General features: G+C 43.6%; 1 protein-coding gene across 4 annotated transcripts in view; it reads right to left on the reverse strand.

Annotated features, from left to right (window-relative positions):
* Positions 1-1,121: 1,121 nt before the first annotated feature.
* The window catches only part of ebf1a (EBF transcription factor 1a), an 822,218-nt gene continuing 804,839 nt past the window's right edge, over positions 1,122-18,500 (reverse strand). For 2 of the 4 annotated variants that reach the window (XM_070878589.1, XM_070878588.1), the window contains exons 14-17: positions 17,893-18,072; positions 13,498-13,692; positions 12,481-12,553; positions 2,943-2,982 (exon numbers count right to left, since the gene is read on the reverse strand). In XM_070878589.1, the coding sequence (XP_070734690.1) occupies positions 12,486-12,553; positions 13,498-13,692; positions 17,893-18,072 (443 nt within the window). In that variant the 3' untranslated portion in view covers positions 2,943-2,982; positions 12,481-12,485. Of the gene's footprint in view, positions 2,983-12,480; positions 12,554-13,497; positions 13,693-17,892; positions 18,073-18,500 lie in introns of all 4 variants that reach the window. The other 2 variants (XM_070878590.1, XM_070878591.1) reach the window with 2 other exon arrangements.

The raw sequence follows: 18,500 nt of genomic DNA on the forward strand, positions 1-18,500 counted from the left end.
GTTTAAATGAGACTACAGCTGATGTTGGCAACTGGGAGGCATTGCTTCACATCTCCATCACCAAGATCTCCTTCTCGTTTCAGTGTTCAAGTCTGAAGTCTGCAGTTGACTCCTTTATATATAGTCCATCGCCAGCGCTTGCACAATAGCTGATATCAAGCATGTATGTACTGGTTCAGCCGAGCAGACCGAAAAGAGGTTTGGACGAGGACAGTATATCACTTGGTCAAGAATGACAAATCTTTTCCATTTCCCAAGCATCAGCTTTTGCTTGTTCCTCATTGCTCCCCTAAGAAAAATCCTCAAATTTCTTCTTTTTTTGTTTTGTTTTTCACATTGCAAGTGAGACTCAAAATATCCCTGTAAAGCCATTGAAATATTAGACTGGGAGCATTGCATGACTGCAGCACTGTCACACCGTGTGTGGATTATATGGCAACAAAAGAGGTACATTTCTCAGGATAACAAAACAGTTAAAATTGTGCTTTCTTTTAAAAAAAAAAATTCCTCATTTTAACAACATTTAAGTATATGATTTCTCTTTCGTTTTTTGGACAATTCAGGTTCAGGGTACAATGTTTCACTGAAATGAATATGCTTTGCATTGTTAAGGCATCCGAACTGCTGGTTTATAGAATTTTGATTAATGTCAAAGAAAAAGAGGGAGCGAGAGAGAGAGAGAGAGCGAGAAATACAAGCAGGTGGAAGTAACAATGTATTTTTCTAAAGTTTTTTTTTAATGATTTTTTTTCTTCCCTGTTTTAATGCAGAAAAAAAGTGACCATCGCCCAGTGTGGAGGGTACCCCATGCATATTACTATATTTAAAACAGCGCTACCTTCCATAAGCTGCAGAAAAACAAAATTTACTGTCTTAAGTCTACATAACTAAATGCTATCGAATAAGATGCTGCTTTTTTTTGCCACACAATTTTTTTTTAAAAACTTGACGATTCAGTTCAACTTACAAAAAAAATATAAAAATAGACGATGGCTTTTTTTTTTGACATGACCTTTAAAAAAACATGGGAAGCATGATCCGAACCAATACTTAGCACAATATCGACTCGATTAGAAAAAAAATGTAATATGATATATATATATCGCAAACAAAAACTTTTAAATCACATTTAAACAGTTTCTTACTCAAGTACAATTGTAAATGGCTTACTGTGTTGACATCTCCCATGTATTAGCGTACTTACATATTAAAATTAATCCAGGGAATAAACAAATGGGGAAAAGAACACAACCCAAACAAAGCAATGTACAAATTTCCAAAGATAAATACATTATTTATAAGCATATTTTACAAAAAAAAATGCAAATCCCGTCTTTAAACCGATGCATGTTTAATTACGCAAGGATGTGCAAGCAAAAGAAAACCGAATAGTAGTGAAGTCCTTGCAGTAACAAAAAATGGGACGCAAAAAAAAAACGTTTATGCAGTAAAATTCCTTGTTAATATTGAAAATTGTATTTAAGACATTGAAATGTATAAATATTTAAACAACAACTTTGGCAAAAGAAAAAATTCACAAAAAATCTACAATATTTATAACTACATACAAACACAATACAGCGGAAAATTATTAGATAATGCATCCTCAGACCTCTGATGGATCCTTGATAAAGTACATTAAGAGCATTCTCAATACAGTGCTAATAAAATCCCAATTTCAAAAAAAACTCCCCCTGTGTGTTTGTCCCCACACAGCACTGGTATTTTTGATTCCGTCTACTTTTCAACCCCTGTAAATACAGCAGCTAAAACTATATTGCGTTTTCCAAAGTCCCTCACAATGTACAAACCCTTGTAAATGAAGTGCTGGCTGTAATATCTGTAGTCGCATCTTCTATTCCTGATTTATTTATTTTTAAAAAGGAAACAGGACAATCGGACTTGACCGATGCCAAGGTTTGGGCAATGGGCTGGGTACGGCGGCAACTGGCTGGCATTGGTATTGGCAACACAATGAAGAAAGCACAAAAAAAAGTCCAAACTACCAGCTGATGCCATTTCTCCACACCTCCCCCTCCCCTTAAGAGACAGACACGAGTGACCAAAGCCATTGGGCCCAAGTCAGCTCATCCTTTCAGAAAGAACCTACAGTCCCACCCCCTCATGTCACAGCATCTAACTGCTACAATGATTTAAGGGTTTTTTGCTGCCTGCACTACCCTACCAGGCAGTTCATTCCTTAAGTTCCACGACGTCAATCATCCTAATTAAGACCTGTAGTCTTGTTAATCCTATGTCTTTGTTTTTTTTTGATATCTACAGTCTCAACCAGCCCACAAGCAGAGAATAGTCTCCTATGAAACAGCATTAGCACTGTAACAGCTGATGCTGAATTTGAACACAGCGATGTCCAGACTCAGTATCTTTCAATCCATTTACAGTTTAAAAACTCCACTGTCAAATCTACAGGTTGTAACCAACTATCACACTCTAAACTCTCTACATTTTTCCACCTAATAATTATCACTACTCGTTTCATCTGCCGTTTCACACACTTTTTTGTTTCTCTCAGTCAAATCTGATTCTCTTTATAAATTAAACATCACTTTCTTGTTACAGTGTTCCTTCTGGAACTTTCTGATTCTAAAAGGCATTTATTGTTTTGTTAAAATGAATAAATTGGGTTTAAGCATTTGGAAAAAGTGAACATTTGTCAATGTAGAACAAACAATTTATTTTTGTTTCCCCCACTCAGATATTTTGGGACCTAATGTGTAAATTGCCACCATGCCTTCAATTCATCAGAATTAGCAAGGTTGAAGGTTTAAAAAGTGTTACTGTGATTGATTAACTCTACACAATCCCTCTCTGAAAGGCCTGAGTTAAAAGTTCCATTCGTCTGCGGGACTTGCATCTCATCTCCTCATGGAGCACAAAATTTGTTGTAATTGTCAGCATATAGATGCAGTCTTCAAGGCATGGGATCTATCTACATTGGAGGAACTATCATGCCGGATATAGCTGTAAAACATAAATGTGAAGAAAAAATTTATTGAAACTGGAAATGCACAGGCAGAAACAGAAGATAACTAACTCAGATCAAAAGACCCACTCTTCACGTTTGCTCACTGTCTTTTGTCTGTCTCTCCCACCTATTCTGAAGATGTTGAAACGTGCTGGGTTACCATTCCACAGATGCCAGACACCTTCTCACAAGTGGCATGAGCCTAGACAGTGCATGCTGGCAGACTATTCAACTGTGGAGCCCTCACTGCGGAGCCCGATAATATTTCTGTAATATCCAATCACGTTATATCCAAGTGTTCCAATCCTTGAATTACTTCTGGAACACATTCTACCCCAACAAAATCCCATAAACAGCAATGAGATGACTGATCTGTTCATCTGTGTTTTTTTATTGTTATGGTTGTATTAGGTTGAGCGGAGACTGTTAACCAGGACACCAGGTGAATGCTATGATCTTCTTAACTTCTTCCTAAACCACTCTGAAGCACGGCACAATGTAGTGCCCCCTCAGGACCCAGCTGAAATGTCAACCGAGATTGGGCGCTCAAACTGATATCCGCACACACCCTTTCCATCACAGTTCACATGCCAGCTGATTTATTCCGTCCGCCCTCCCCCTCCCAGGGGCGCTGAGGCGAATTGTACCGGATGTTTTTTGTTGCAATGTAGTGCCATGCACAAATGACACGATAACCTCTCTCCCTCCATTATCTCGCTGTGTCACCTGTTTGAATGAAATGAAAAAAAATTCGGCCAAACCCTATTCCATGAAGCCTTCAAATTTGAAATGATTGCAATTGGAATTGGAAAACCAAAAGACTGCTAATGAGCCGGCAGTCATCTTCTGCTGCTATTGTTAATTGTGTCACATTCCATAGTAGCCATTTTGAATCAGAGGACTATTAATACAGCAAATGCCAAACACCAGTGAATGTGTTTAATGTAGTTACTATTTCTGGATCCAAGGCAGTGTAATTTAAGAACGTTCCCTGATGAATTAGTGTAGTATTGAGCCATACAGAACAAAAGATGCAAGTTCAATTGCCGGTCTGTGTAGAGTTATCTGGTCTCAGTCGGGGTAGCAACTGGCCCAGCACAATAGGCCTCAGGCTAGAGAGGGGAAAACTCTGCCACTGTTCCTACGTAAGGACACGATTGGGCCTGTGATGCCCTCCATGGCCACCTCAGCTGGCACTCACTGTCTAGGCTTCACACAGGATGAATGGTGAGTCAGGTAAGGTATCATCAAGCAGCTTTTGGAATGAGCAGCATCTTCAGGAGAGAAAGGGAGACAATTGCCATTAAAAAAGAGAAGAAAATGCAATATAGACGATCGGTATCACAATGGAAACAATAGTTGAGAAACCTGCTAAAGTGCAACAAATGGTGTTCGTCTTTTTCTTTAATCCATTTGAAGTTCAACTCAAGCAACTGGATGCAGCCAGAGCTATTCTGATCCACCGTTAATCCTTTGAAAGATTTTCTGTCTCGGAAAGAAGTGCTTCCCTTATATATTTTGTTTTGCTACAAAATAACCGGGATGCACTGTGTGTGTGTGTGCGAGAGAGGCGCTATAGGAGCTGAACCCAATAACAAGCTCCAGTCCAGACTCCTGAGGGTACTGACCCCGATGACAGCTGAGAAACAGAGTGGTCCAACTAAGCATCAAGAGGCTTCTAAAATTCCACAAGTGGCATCCAGCAGCCTGCTCTCCTTTGTTGTGTCGCTGTAGCTCTTTCCCTCCTCCCCCTGCCCAAACCCACTCCCTCCCTTTTGGCATCTGATTTTTGTTTATCATTTCACTATCAGAATCTCCCATCTCACAGTACTGGTGGTCCTCAGACGTCAAAGGACCGGAAGGCTCTTTTTGAACTCTCTCCTCGCCCCCCCACCACCAGCCCCCGACCTCCGCCTCCTCTTGTTTAGTGAAACACAATCTAGAAATGGCAGCAGAATGATCTATGGGATGGTAGCAAAAGAGTTTTAAAAATACCACACATTGCTTCTGTATTTCTTGGGTGTAATTAATAACAATTGAGGGAGAGCGAATAGTAGCTTTAAGGCTTACTGACGGTCAAATTGCCTTACTGTTGTTACACGCCTCTGCCCTCGTTTCGCTTTGCAATGAACCAATTCTTTCTGAAGAGTTCCAGCACTTTAATGCTGGAGTCTTACTTTCCCCTTCCCCTGTTACTGTTCTTGCCCTTCCAGTTCCCCCCACTACTGCACTTCTGCCCTGTGCTAGGAAGGCCAACAAACGACCTCGGTCGCAAGCTTTGCAATCGGAGGTGGTCTTCGCCGAGGCGGGCTGGTCCAGAAGAAATAAAACACTGAATTCTCTATTTCCCCCATTGAGACGCAGCTACAGTTTGCACACTCAGTGTAACTAGCAGCCGGCCCAGGCACTCCCGGGTGAGGGTAGTATTGTTCAAATGTCATCGAAAAATTGGGATTCAAATTCAGACCCTCAGTCTGGGAATCCAACATTCTGCTGCTGATGCAATTATCAAGCACTGATTCAATACAAACAAAAGCAATGAGACCCACCCATCTGGCCTGTGGTTAGACTGTATTGAAGGCTGTCCTACCGCTTAACTACTCGGCCATTGCATAAAGGCACTGCTTGTGAAATACTAGGTGAGGACGATCCCAGACATTATCCCTAAGCTATGCCTGAGCCAACAGATCTCAGCGTGGGACCGGCCACGAACTGAAGATTAATCTGCAGGACACTGCTGTGACCAATCCCGGAGAAAAATCATAGGGGCATTACAAAATAAATCGTGTTTTTTTTTCCATTTACCTTTGAACATTTCTGTTTATTAGTCATAAAAATATTGGAGGTTGGGACAAAAAGGCTGTTTGACTGACAGTCAAAAATCATCCAATTGGGTAATGAGGAGTCTGTTCACTTTCCCATTGGCCGTGGGAAGGCGGTGAGTAGCGAGGATGGACATGTCAGACGACCAATGGCGGGAGTGTGCGGGCAGGGCTGTCGGAGGAGGGAGGTCATGTGATGGAATATGTCCAACCAGAGTTGGAAACCTGAGCATGGGCAGTGGTCGTGGTGCTACGATTAGATTTAGTATTTATCTCGGTTATGGAGGAGGGGGGAATATCAGTGACCCTAGTGCTGGAAAGTATGTGGATGACGGGTGAGAACTGGATCGGCCCCAGGAGCACCGGGATTTTACTGTCCTAGGCCATTAAAATGGCCACGGTTGAGTGCCAGCAAAAGGGGGTAGAAAATTTGATTGGCTGAAAGGGTCCCGAAGAGTTGACCCTTTTGACTATTTATGGAGACCAGCAGGGACCAATTCCCTCTAAACAGCCTTGGGTGCGTGGGCGTGCGGTGAGTGGACCCTTGCAGAGCCTCAAGTTGGTAGAGGCCTGAGGAGTTGCGGGGGGAATGCCTTAGCAGCATATGTAGACTATGTCTATTTGCAACACAAGTGGGTTGGATCAGATTTCTGATTGGTCCCCTTGGAGGACAAGACAGTCCCAACAATTGGTCTGGAATGTGTAATTTGATCCTATTGGCTGTGGAGTTATTAAAAATATTTGCCCATGTGTAATTTGACCCAGTGTTCACAGTGTTAACACTACTGATTTCAGAGAACAGACAGGGCTCACACACCCGGGTTAGGAGCACGCACTGATATATGTGATACCTCATCAAGCGCCTTTTCAAAGTCCATATAGACGTCAACTGTACTACCCTCATCAATCCTCTCCAATACTGCATCAAAGAACTCAGTCAAGTTAGTCAAACATAATTTGCCTTCAACAAATCCATCTTGACTTTCATTTATTAGCCCAGACTTTTCCAAATGCGAACTCATTTGATCCTGGAATATTAGGCCCAATTTTGGCCAACCCGTTTTTTTGGCGCATTGACCCTTTATGCACCGACTTTGTGCGCTGGAAAGGGTGCCAAAAAACTTTTAGTATCCTGGCCCCTCTGCCAAGTGTCCCAGGTCCTTGCACGGCATCCATGGTGGAGTGGAGGAGGCGGAGCTATAGCCCTGCGCTGAAAACATTGCCGGCAGCTGTCGCATGCGCAGTGGAGTCTGCACGCATGCTCCTCACCCATCCAGTGTGTCCTGCAAGCTGTCAGCAGGACCCGATGTCCGCCGCCCCTAGCCATGGCCGTATGGTCACCCGCATCTGATTGCAGCCCAGGCTGCCAGAACCCTACCTGAGATGCCGCCGAGCCCAGCCTTTCCTCTCCCTCCCCCTCTCCCGATGCCAGCAACCCCACCTCACGATCCTGTCCCCCGATGCTGCCAAGCCCAGCCTTTCCTCTCCCTCCCTCCCGATGCCGTTACCCGATGCCTTTCCTCTCCCTCTCTCTTCCCCCCCCGCTGATGCAGTCGAGCCCTGCCTTTCCTCTCCCTCTCACCCCTCCGGATGCTGTCGAGCCCAGCTTTCCCTCTCCCTCCCTCCCTCCCTTCCCCAACCCACCCTGCCCTCGCACCCCCCCAGCCTCCCGATGCATCTTTGCTGACTGCCCCTATCCCACGCCGAATGGCCTCCCGTACAGGCTGGCCCGCTGCCTTCCCCGATCCAAGGTAGGATTTACTTCAAATATTTGATTGTTAATCAATTGTTTACCTGAGTTCTTTATTTTTATTTAGTTATTTTAACTTTTATTTGGAATACTTGGTGCTTGGGTGCAGGTCCTTACTTACTTACCTGCGCCAATTTCTTAACCGCCCGCAACATTGTTCAGAGCTGGCCACATACGCTGACCTAAGTCGATTTGGTGTAAGTGTTAGCTGGCCAAAGTGGCATAAATGGCCAAAACTGGGGTAAGTGTCTGAGAACGACCCCCTTGAAAAAAAACTGAACAAATAAAAATCGTACCAACTGAGTTACTCTGGAGCAAGTTTATTGGGGAAAATGTTTTTTTTTTAAACTTACGTCAGAAAAACCAACTTGCTCCAAAAAAATTAATGCATTCATGGCCAAAATTAGGCCCATAGTCTCTAAATGTTTTCCACCAGTCTCAACCATCTTCAGCTGCTTCATCAATGACCTTCCCTCCATCATAAGGTCATTGCACAGTGTTCAGTGCTATTCGCAACTCCTCAGTAAATGAAGCAGTCCATGCCCGCATGCAACAAGACCTGGACAAGATTCAGGCTTGGGCTAATAAGTGGCAAGTAACATTCACACCACAGAAGTGCCAGGCAATGACCATCTCCAACAAGCGAGAGTCTAACCACCGCCCCTCAATAATACCATCGCCGAATTCCCCACCATCAACATCCTGGGAGTCACCATTGACCAGAAACTTCACTGGACCAGCCACATAAATACTATGGTAAAAGAGCAGGTCAGAGGCTGGGTATTCTGTGGCGGGTGTCTCACCTCCTGACTCCCCAAAGCCTTTCCACCATCTACAAGGCACAAGTCAGGAGTGTGATGGAATACTTCCCATTTTCCTGGATAAGTGCAGCTCCAACAACACTCAAGAAGCTCAACATCATCCAGGACAAAGCAGCCTGCTTGATTGGCACCCATCCACCACTTTAAACATTACTCCCTCCATCACCAACGTACCGTGGCTGCAGTGTGTACCATCTACAAGATGCACTGCAGCAACTTGCCAAAGCTTCTTTGGCAGCACCTCCCAAGCCCACGGATTCTACCAACTAGACAAGAACACCAAGGACAAGGACATCAGGCACATGGGAACACCACCACCTCCACGTTCCCCTCCAAGTCACACACCATCTGACTTGGAAGTATATTGGCCATTCCTTCATCATCGCTGGGTCAAAATCCTAGAACTCCCTCCCTTACAGCACTATGAGAGTACCTTCAACACACGGACTGCATTGGTTCAAGAAAGCGACTCATAACTACCTTCTCAAGGGCATTTAGGGTTGGGCAATAAATAAATGAATTAAAAAAAAATTCACCCCACGAGCTGCAGACTTAATTGTTACTGTACCTACGACAAACTGTAAGGCCACACAGGCTGAAATTCAAAGATTGTGTCGATGCAGGATTCACAAAGCGGACAACGGACACAGCAGAAATTTTACTGATGCAGGATTCATGAAACAAACACCTGGCACAGCAAGAATCTCCTGAAATGTATTGACACAGGATTTACAAGACAAACAAGTGGCATAGTACAACTTTCATGGATTTAATAGAACTCTTAACTCTTAATTCTCACTATAACGGCATGTACCAACTATCAACTACAGGCACCATGTCAGTGAAAAAACTCTGGAAAATTCCTCTCCGTCTCCAAAAGGCAAATCTGTAGGAGACCCTGGTCAGCCGTGAGACATGTGGGGAATAAAATGCAGCGATCTACAACACTACGTATTACTATTGAGGTTAATGACCAAGCAAAGCACAGCAAAAGGAACCAAGATCCAAGCAGCAAGCAACATCAGAGACCAGCACAACCACAACAGCTTCAGGCCAGGCTCCACGCACTTCAGGCCAGGCTCCACGCGAGGCTCCACACACTTCAGGCGTAAATGTTCCCATGGCGCTATCTGAAGTGGAGCAGGGGAGTTCTAACGATCTCTTGGCCAACATTTATCCCTCCGCCAACACCAAAACTACAGGTGAGCTGGCCATTTCCTGTTTGCGGGGCATCGCTGTGAGCAAAGTGGCTGCCTACACAATAACAATGCATTTCGAAATTAATCCACAGACTGTGAAGCACTTTGGGGGTGCCCTGAAAGGCATGATAAGGCATTATATAACTGCAAGTGCATTCTTCTAATAAGCGACAAGAGATAAATCCATGAGCCATCAACCAAAATTGAACAAAAATCTTCACGTAGGCTTTCCTTATTATTTGCATCAAATATTAATTTATTGAACGAGGTCGAGGATGCCAAGCTTCGTTCGTAGCAAAATAATAAATACTTGATGCACTGGAAGAAAATATCAGTTCGATAAGACATTATGGAACTAGGTGTCAAGGGCACACAGCAGACTGCAAGGTATCACTGTGGTGCAGAAACCACAGACGATGGGGAAAAAAAAACAGAAGGAAAATCGACGGCGTGAGCCTCCTAATTAATGATGATGGACAACGAGAGTGCAAAGCTGGACTGCACAAAGTCTGCGAGTTAATTAATGCCACCCAGTTCTGGTCCCATGCAGTTCGAGTTACTTCAGCTCATGGACATGTCATGCAGTGAGGGGCCTTGATCTGACGGACAAGCCCAGTGATGTATCACAGATGGACGGTGTAGGTAAAATCTGAAGCTAGCTGCCACTTTTACAGAGACAGTCTTGCTCTGCCTCGTCTCCCCTCACCCCCGCCCTATCACTTCCCCCCACCCACTTTGTGTTTTTTTTCTGTCCTGTGTGGTGTCTTTGATCTGAGATTATTAGAGGTCAAATCTGCGAGAAGATTCTTATCATAAAATTCCTGTGGGCTTTCTTTTTGTTTCCTAAAGTCGAGAGGAAAACAATTTCAAATCCCAGGATGATCTCCTCATTAGCCCAAACGCAAAGGTGGTCTGTTTAACTGAGCCAGTCTCTCTCTCTCTTACTTTGCCTTCATGCTGATAATGTGCAATTTTTAATGTAATTGTTTCCGTCTATTGGATGTTTTTTTTAAAAAGACAAACAACTGTGTTTCATTAATCTATCATTCCGCCCCCCTCCCCTCCCCTCCCCTCCCTTCCCCCAACGTCCCCCCTCCCCCCCCGCCAAAGCTGCTGACTCTTCCTGGAGTCTGGACACTGGCTGCCCATTAGTATCTTGTCCAAGTGAAAGTTGAGAGCGTCGGTGACTTATTTGACCCCAGGAGAGACCGGTGGGATCACAACCAACCCCAATCCCACCCTCACTCGATATTGGTACATGCACATTTTCAGCAGGTGCCTTGGACGCACCCATTACATTGGCTGCTTTTGATTTACCCCCTTTCTAGCCCATGGAAGCTGAAGGCAATTGTATGGAGGGAGTGCTGCACTGTCGGAGGTGCCCTCTTTTAGATGAGACGTTAAACCATGGCCCCATCTGCCCTCTCAGGTGAGTGTAAAAGATCCCATGGCACTATTCGTGGAACAGCAGGGGAGTTATCCCTGGTGTCCTGGCCAACAGTTACCCCTCAACCAACAACTAAAACAGATTATCTGATGATTATCTCACTGCTGTTTGTGGCACCTTGCTGTGCACAAATTGGTTGTTATGTTTCCTACATTACAATAGTGACTACACTTCAAAAATACTGCATTATAGCTGTAAAGCGCTTTGGGACATCCTGGGGTCGTGAAAGGTGCTATAGAAATGCAAATTTTTCTTTTTTCTGCTAGAATCAGTTAATGGCACAGATGGGGGACGAATCCTAGGACTCGACTGGTCTGCACTGCATCATGAGGAGTATTTATCAACTGAGCCAAGGTCGATCCAATTTTGAATGTATTAACTGCGAGCTATTTTCTGGACTTCCCTGTTGAAGACATGGCTGTAGTAGCCAGGGGGCATAATGCGGACATAACAAGTTAATAAACCAGTTCAGCAGACAAGAGTCAAATGATAACTTTCTTCTCTGTAACTCACAAAGAGTCAGTCGCCAAGAAAACCTCCTGTGACTTGGTTCAATAAGTATATGGTACGGGCAGTGTAGCTGGTATACTGCAAATTATGTGACTGTAGGTGGATGCTACCTTTTTAATTATGGTGGTGTACATTATTAATGAGTATTTTACACCAGTGTTCTCAATCGTCAAACCTCCACCCTACACACTCATGAGATGAGTAAATCAGTTCTCCATTCCCCACCGCCCCACCGACCAATAGATCGCACTGGAATAAGGTGGCACACACACTGGCAATCCTCCAGGTCCTCACTAATGCAGCAATCCATCACGCCTTAGACCGGCTATTCAACCACATCCAAGCCCGACATTGCCCTCATTCGACATATACACACCTACATTCTCCAGAGTGGTGGGAGTGGGTCAATGGAGAACCAAGAATCAGCTCAGCAGACTCAGTTATGGACCAGGGACCAATCCTGGGACCAACTTTTGAATCCTAGTCTCCCAGTCGCACATTGTGTTGCTGATTTCAGCATGAGGAGTCGACAGCAACGCTCTCTCCGAGGCCTCAACAGGTTTGGGACAGTAAAGCTCCATATCATTTCTGAAGCAAATTCAGCGGGCAGGGGTAGGCAGGGGGAGCCTTGGTAGATGGCAGCAACGGTGGGGAATTGGGACTTTAGCCCCGTCTCTGACCCGTACTTTCATCTAGAGAGGCTCGGGTGCAGAAGCACAGCTTTGCTGAATTTGCCTTTATCTGGGAGGAATCGTTAATAACATTTATATCACTGCCTTTGTTGTGTGACACCTGGTTGGACACTGATAAAAGGCATGGATGGTGCCCAACAAACATCGCTCAGCTAATTATGCTTTAAGCAAATCTATGGCAATACACAGTCAGAAAATTAGGTTACTATTCAGTCTGTAGTGAGATGGAAGACAGAGGGAAGTTGGTACTAACGTAATTCAGGAGAAGGCCAGCCCTTGGAGTGACCCTGCAGTGGGGTACTTGCTAGAGTCCACAAAAGACTGGTCTGACAGTGGGGAGAGAGCGGGAAGGAGAGAGGAGGGTGGAGGGGAGAGAAAGAGATATGATGTTAGTGATTTCCAATGAAAAGAGACAACAGTCTAGCCATTCATTTCATTTAAAACAGGCAAAGCAGCGGAGAATGGACATCACACGGACAAGACACTGGTTTGTCTTTACTGCACTGTGTTAGTTATACAACCAGGACCTGCTTTTACTCTTCATTCAGAGAGGCCCCTTAAAAGACCCTGTTTGCAAAATGTCGTGGACGTGATAATGTCGACGTGGAAACAATGTGAGTTCGATCCCAAACGGACCAAGTCCACTGCCATATTGATGTTTTGGTCAACCCTCAAGGAAGTGATGGGAGACTTTTATATATATATATATATATATATATGAAGATCTATATTTAACTCTTACCCTGGTAAACTAGCAGGAACTCTGTACAGTTGTCAATATAAATGCAGTGACGCGTCTTTCAAGGTGAGCATAATAATTGCTGCAAGACCTGATTTGCCTCCATCTTAAACATTACTCAACTGGCCTATGACAAACCCTCACTGGATGACATTGGAAAAAAAAAAAATTCTGTAATAAGCTTTAAAAAAAAAGGAATCTTGGTAGCACAGTGCATTTAGAAAGAGGGTAGCCAGCTAAAATGACATTTTAACTTCATTCTAACACACTAGTTGGCTACCGAGGCTTGTGAAAAATGCATTACAGATCTGGGTTGCTTTACAATTCTGCACAGTTTGATAGAATGATGAGAAATCTCTAACATCATAAGCCGGGGCCCATCACAATAGCAATTTATACATGCATTCCGACTTTCAAGAGAGTTTAATGTGTCTGGAATTTTTTTAATTTATTATTACTATTATAATATCGATTTTCGGCCTAACCGCAGTGAATGAAACCAGCCTAGGCCTGTCGTGTGTGTGAGCTCACCTTGGAGACTGTTAGCGTTGGCGCTGGTGCAGGTCGGGGGAGGGGAGGTCTGTGGCCTCACCACCGGAGCGAAGGCGCTTTTTTGTTTCACTGCAGAGACCATATTGGCTGGCGAGAAGGAGAATATGCCAGAGGTACTGCTACAATTTGAAGGAAGGCTGGTGGAGGAGGCCATGGTAGGACTGGACGGCACTACTGCAACGAGAAAGGAGGAAATATGTCAACCATTTGGGTGCCATATATATATTTTTTCATGTATATATATATATATATATATATAGATATATATTATATATATGAATTTGTACAATTCATCGACCATTTTCAGGATAGTTAGTCAATGATGGTGCAAGACAATTTGAGTCATGTTAAGAAGTTGAGAGAAAAAAAAATTGTGTGACCACAGCTGGGTAGAACGATTTGTCGTATCTCCGCTGGGTCACTTACCTGGCGACATTGGTGATATAACCCTTTCAAACCCTGAGTTTGCTGGTTAACATCATTTTGCTATAAAAGGTGTGTTTCTGAGCCACAGAAGTGGCAAGTTTAGAGTGGAGGAAGTTAAAAGTAGCAACAAAAACAAAAGGGGGGACCTTTTTGAATTTACTTTATATTTTTGTCAAGAACCGCAAGAACAATCAAAAAAATTGATGGGGGGGAAGGGGGAGGGAGAGGAATGGGCAGGTTTGGTCAACGCACAAGTGCCACAAACAGTCGATTGGCATTCACCTCACACCATGGTGTTGTTACCTCAACAGGAACAGCCCCTTCGCTTGCTTTTTAAAAAAAATTATAAGTGCAGCATTTTCCACTTGGGCGACTGAGGAATTGCTTTGGTCGTATATATCAATAGCTCGCCTGCGGTACATGTTCAGCTCAGTCAATCCCCCATCATCCTGCTCTTACATCTTCGGATCCCTTCCAATGCCCCGCACGGTTGTCAATGGCAAGTGTTTTTTTTAAATCAGACAACACACTCGCGAGTACAAGAAAAAAAGTAATCGATTGATGAAAATTAGAGCTATGCAAACAGCAGCCACTGGTAGAAAAAGGTCTTTAGCTAAGGTCACTGCAGCTTCTTGTAATGCGAGCAAAGTGCTGGTTGTTTAATCGTTTCTCATGCAATTAGTTTATTGATTTAATTAAGAATGACGCCTTTTAATTAGAGAGCCTGACTGAGACGGTGTCTGCTGGGACAGGTCAGATATTAGTGACCCTGGTCTATCACCAACCTCGCGTTTTCTTTTAAAGAGACAGTGTCCCATTTTAGCCAGCCTGCGGGATGGAGTTTTTTGAACTTCCAGAAATCGACCTCAAACCCTGCTGTAAAGTTCAATCTAGCCTCCGAGTAAATATAGAAGTGAAGTTCATGTGGAAGAGATCAGCTGCTGTTTCTATGCTTGGACATTGTAGGCTCATTATGAAACTGAAGCCTCAAGATACACTGAACAGACTCAGTAAAGGTTTAAAAATATCAGATCACTAATACAGTTCAGCTATGGTACAGTTAGGTTTTGCATTTTTACTTGTGAATAATTAACAATGACGTAAAGGTGTTCAAAATTGAGCCTAATCTTTGACTTATAAATGTGAAGGAGTATGAGTGGAAGCACTCATGTAAGTGTTCATGAGGGGACTAGACGTGCTCCCTGAGATTTTCCAATCATTTTACCACAGTGATAAGCGATTTATTTTAAGGGGTTGTTAAATCGAGGATGCTGCGTGTGAGGATGTGAAGGTTTAACAAACACCTACCCACAGTGCAGTACGCTGGAAGACAACACACAAAATTGGAAAACATCAAAACTGACAATAACAATGTAATGAAGACGGTTTCTGAGCATTAGTTTAACAATGAGCCACATTTCTGTAAGCAGAGAAGTCCCATCCCTTTCGAGTGTTACTGCACAATCTGACAGTACAAGGAGGTATCCCGGATACAACAACCATAAAGAACAGGCTTGGAATCCTCCAGAATCTTCCAGAAAACTAGTTCCACTTTAAAGCGAGGCTTGACTGTTTGCTGAAGCCAATGATGATAAGCCAATATTTTTGCGTCCCCCAAGAGTTTACATGTGTTGTGGGGGGCCGGAGGGGGGCAGGGAGGGGGGGAGGGGGGAGGAAGTGTTTCGTCACGAGGCACCCGCCAACATGAGTATGGGACAGGCTTGATGGACCAGCTAGTCTTTTCCTGCCTGTCATCTTCATACGTTTGTATGTATGATGGTGATGCAACTTGATGATATCTCTGCCCCATTTCTGCCTCTTTTCTCCTCTCTTGAAGAAACTCGTGTATAGTTCTCCACTACTTCACACACACACACACACACACACACTTTCAATTGGGAGCAGGAAACATAGCTGATTGCCCTTCCCCTCGCCCCCTGGGTCGCCGATGCTGATTATCAGAACCCAAGCTCAGCACAGAATGGGAACTGAACACCGTGTTTGGCTTCTGCCTTCCCAACATTATAGAATCCGCTTTTTACCCTTTGTCTTGTTAGTTCCTGATTTCGGAATGACCTGAGCCCAACTTTGTTTTAAATTCATCTCGTCACTGGATATCACTGAGGTAGGAGAGATATTCCACAGGATATTGATAACATAAACAGACGACAGCAGCTCAATGGGGAGTCCTTCTAGGCCTCACAAAGAGCATAATCGTTGACTGATGCGTTACCAAAAGGGTTGATTTTACAAATGTGTGCTACCAGTGAGAAGTCTCGCCCGACGGCTGCCAGTACGTGGAAATGGCACCTTCCACCATTTTCCGTCCATGATGTTAATAGCCGATGTTCTTGGGCGGCGTGCCTGCTATTTCCCAGCAAGTGGGGCTTCCCAACGGTAAATCACATCCGTGAAATCTGGCCTTATGCTGTTTATTTCCAAACACAGAGCCTTTAATAAGACAGCGAAACCAGATGCAGATTATTCCTCTCTTAAGAAAAACTGAGTCAGTAAGCGCGGAGAAATTCATGCTCAATCTAGCTTCTGCTGCTCAATTATTGGACGTTAAGGATGCTATGAAACAGAGCAGGGTCACACCCGTGACTATCCTGATCTAAATGGCTCATTCCACACTAGGCATTTACCAATTGAGGCATTATGGGAGGCAGGAGGCAGCGGGAGATTCATATAGTGATATTTAAAGGTTGTAATCTAACTATATTTCAATCCCCTACCCTGGATTGTGTTGAGCATCCTTGCATTCCATCTGTTGAGAAGGACATAAGTGAATGGTATGTCCCTTAAAGTGAGATGTCTTTTCTGGTTAACAAAATTGTTCCTAACTTAGGAAGCGTCAAAAGACTATTGCAGCAGGTAAACACTAGCTAGACAGAAATTCTGGTATTAGTACAGTTTTAAAGTCCTCTATCAGCCTCCATTCCTCTAGTCCATTTGTTTTTATAGGATCAACAACTTTTTGTCTAAATTGCATTGGGTCAGAGTTGAAAGGTCAAAGTTTTCTGATGGACAAGAGTTGAGGCAGCGCTCAGAATATCTGCCTGCACCTTACTCAACAATTATGTAAGAAATAGATTTTCTTTGGGAAACAGATTCATAAATTTTCTATTAGACTCAATAGAAAGTCAAAGTTCAAGTTTAATTCTCATTGAGTAAACCTGCACCTTACGTTACGAACACTTTCTTTACTCCCATTCATTTTTCTTCACATTTCAGCCATGTACATTCGCTGGGAATTTCCTTGGCGATCCTGCTGCTCTTCCGTCAAAGCTATGCCATCCAATCGGGAAAATCCCCAAGGAGATTCCCAGGGATTGTCCCCAGTATATGATTATCCCAAGGACAATCTGTACACAACTACCAGTGAAGTGTGAATGTGGGTCCGGTTCTGAAATGAATTAGAGCTTAACTGCCTCCTCCCTGGAGTTAGAAAAATACACCAGGAAATGACTGGCTCTCTTTCTCTATTTTTGTTTTGCATCTGTAATAAAATGCGATGTCTGGAGTGTGACAGGCTCGAACCTGGTGGGCTTTTCATTGGATAACCTTACATTGAGAACTTGGCTCCCGCCAACGATTGATAAGAAAGGTTTGACCTTTCCAAACTGTGCAAATGGTTTTGCTAGCTATCAACATCCTAAATTTAAAACTAAGCTCAGATCTTGCATAGTGCGCCATTAAATAAAATAAGATATTTGCTTGAAATGGAAGAGAAACATTTCTTTAGCAGTTGAGCAAAATAACCATATATTACACTGGCTAAATACATCACTGATTGAAAAGCACAGAAAGACGTGTGATATGTTATTTATGTATAGGGGTCATATTGTTGCTTCGATTTTATTGAGTCCCCCATAGGACATAATATTGTATCAGAAGTGAGGCCAATTGAGCCAAGTGAGGCTGTGGTGCATGTCTGTTTTTACTTACTGGCATATGGCGAATTGGCAGCAGACCCATTGAGAAAACCAGGAGAACCTCCCAGGTTGGACATCCCAGCATTTCCATATCCATTCATACTCGTTGTCACGGAATTATAGTTTGTCTGCTGTGGAGTGGAGCTCGGCACATATCCATGAGGAGACACACTGCTTGTGTTGCGAGTAAAACCTTTATTGAAGAAAGGACATATAAACACATCATCATTATCTCTCTCTCATGGTTGCAGCTCTCAATGATCTAGCCTCTATTAAATTCTCATTCTCTATTAAAAGGATGTTATTTCAAAGGCCTGGTAGCTAAAGCACGAGAGAGTTGATAAAACTGACTGGCCAATGCTTATCTTTGTTAATGTTTGTGCTGCGGCTTCTGATAGAGAGCACGGTTTGGAGGAAACACAGTCCAGGATGGTTTAGGAGCCCTTTTTTTGCATGGATTCTTTTGATTGACCATGATGGACGATATCAATCTGCTGGACCGTCCCACCCCTTTGAATGAGTTGCTGTGTCTGCTGGTTGGTGGTTTACCAAGGGAGAATGAAAATGACCTCAGAGAGATTTCTTAAAAATTAAACAAATAAGATCGCATTCTCTTTGTTG

The sequence above is a fragment of the Pristiophorus japonicus genome, chromosome 4, assembly GCF_044704955.1.
Source record: "Pristiophorus japonicus isolate sPriJap1 chromosome 4, sPriJap1.hap1, whole genome shotgun sequence".
Lineage (NCBI taxonomy): Eukaryota > Metazoa > Chordata > Chondrichthyes > Pristiophoridae > Pristiophorus > Pristiophorus japonicus.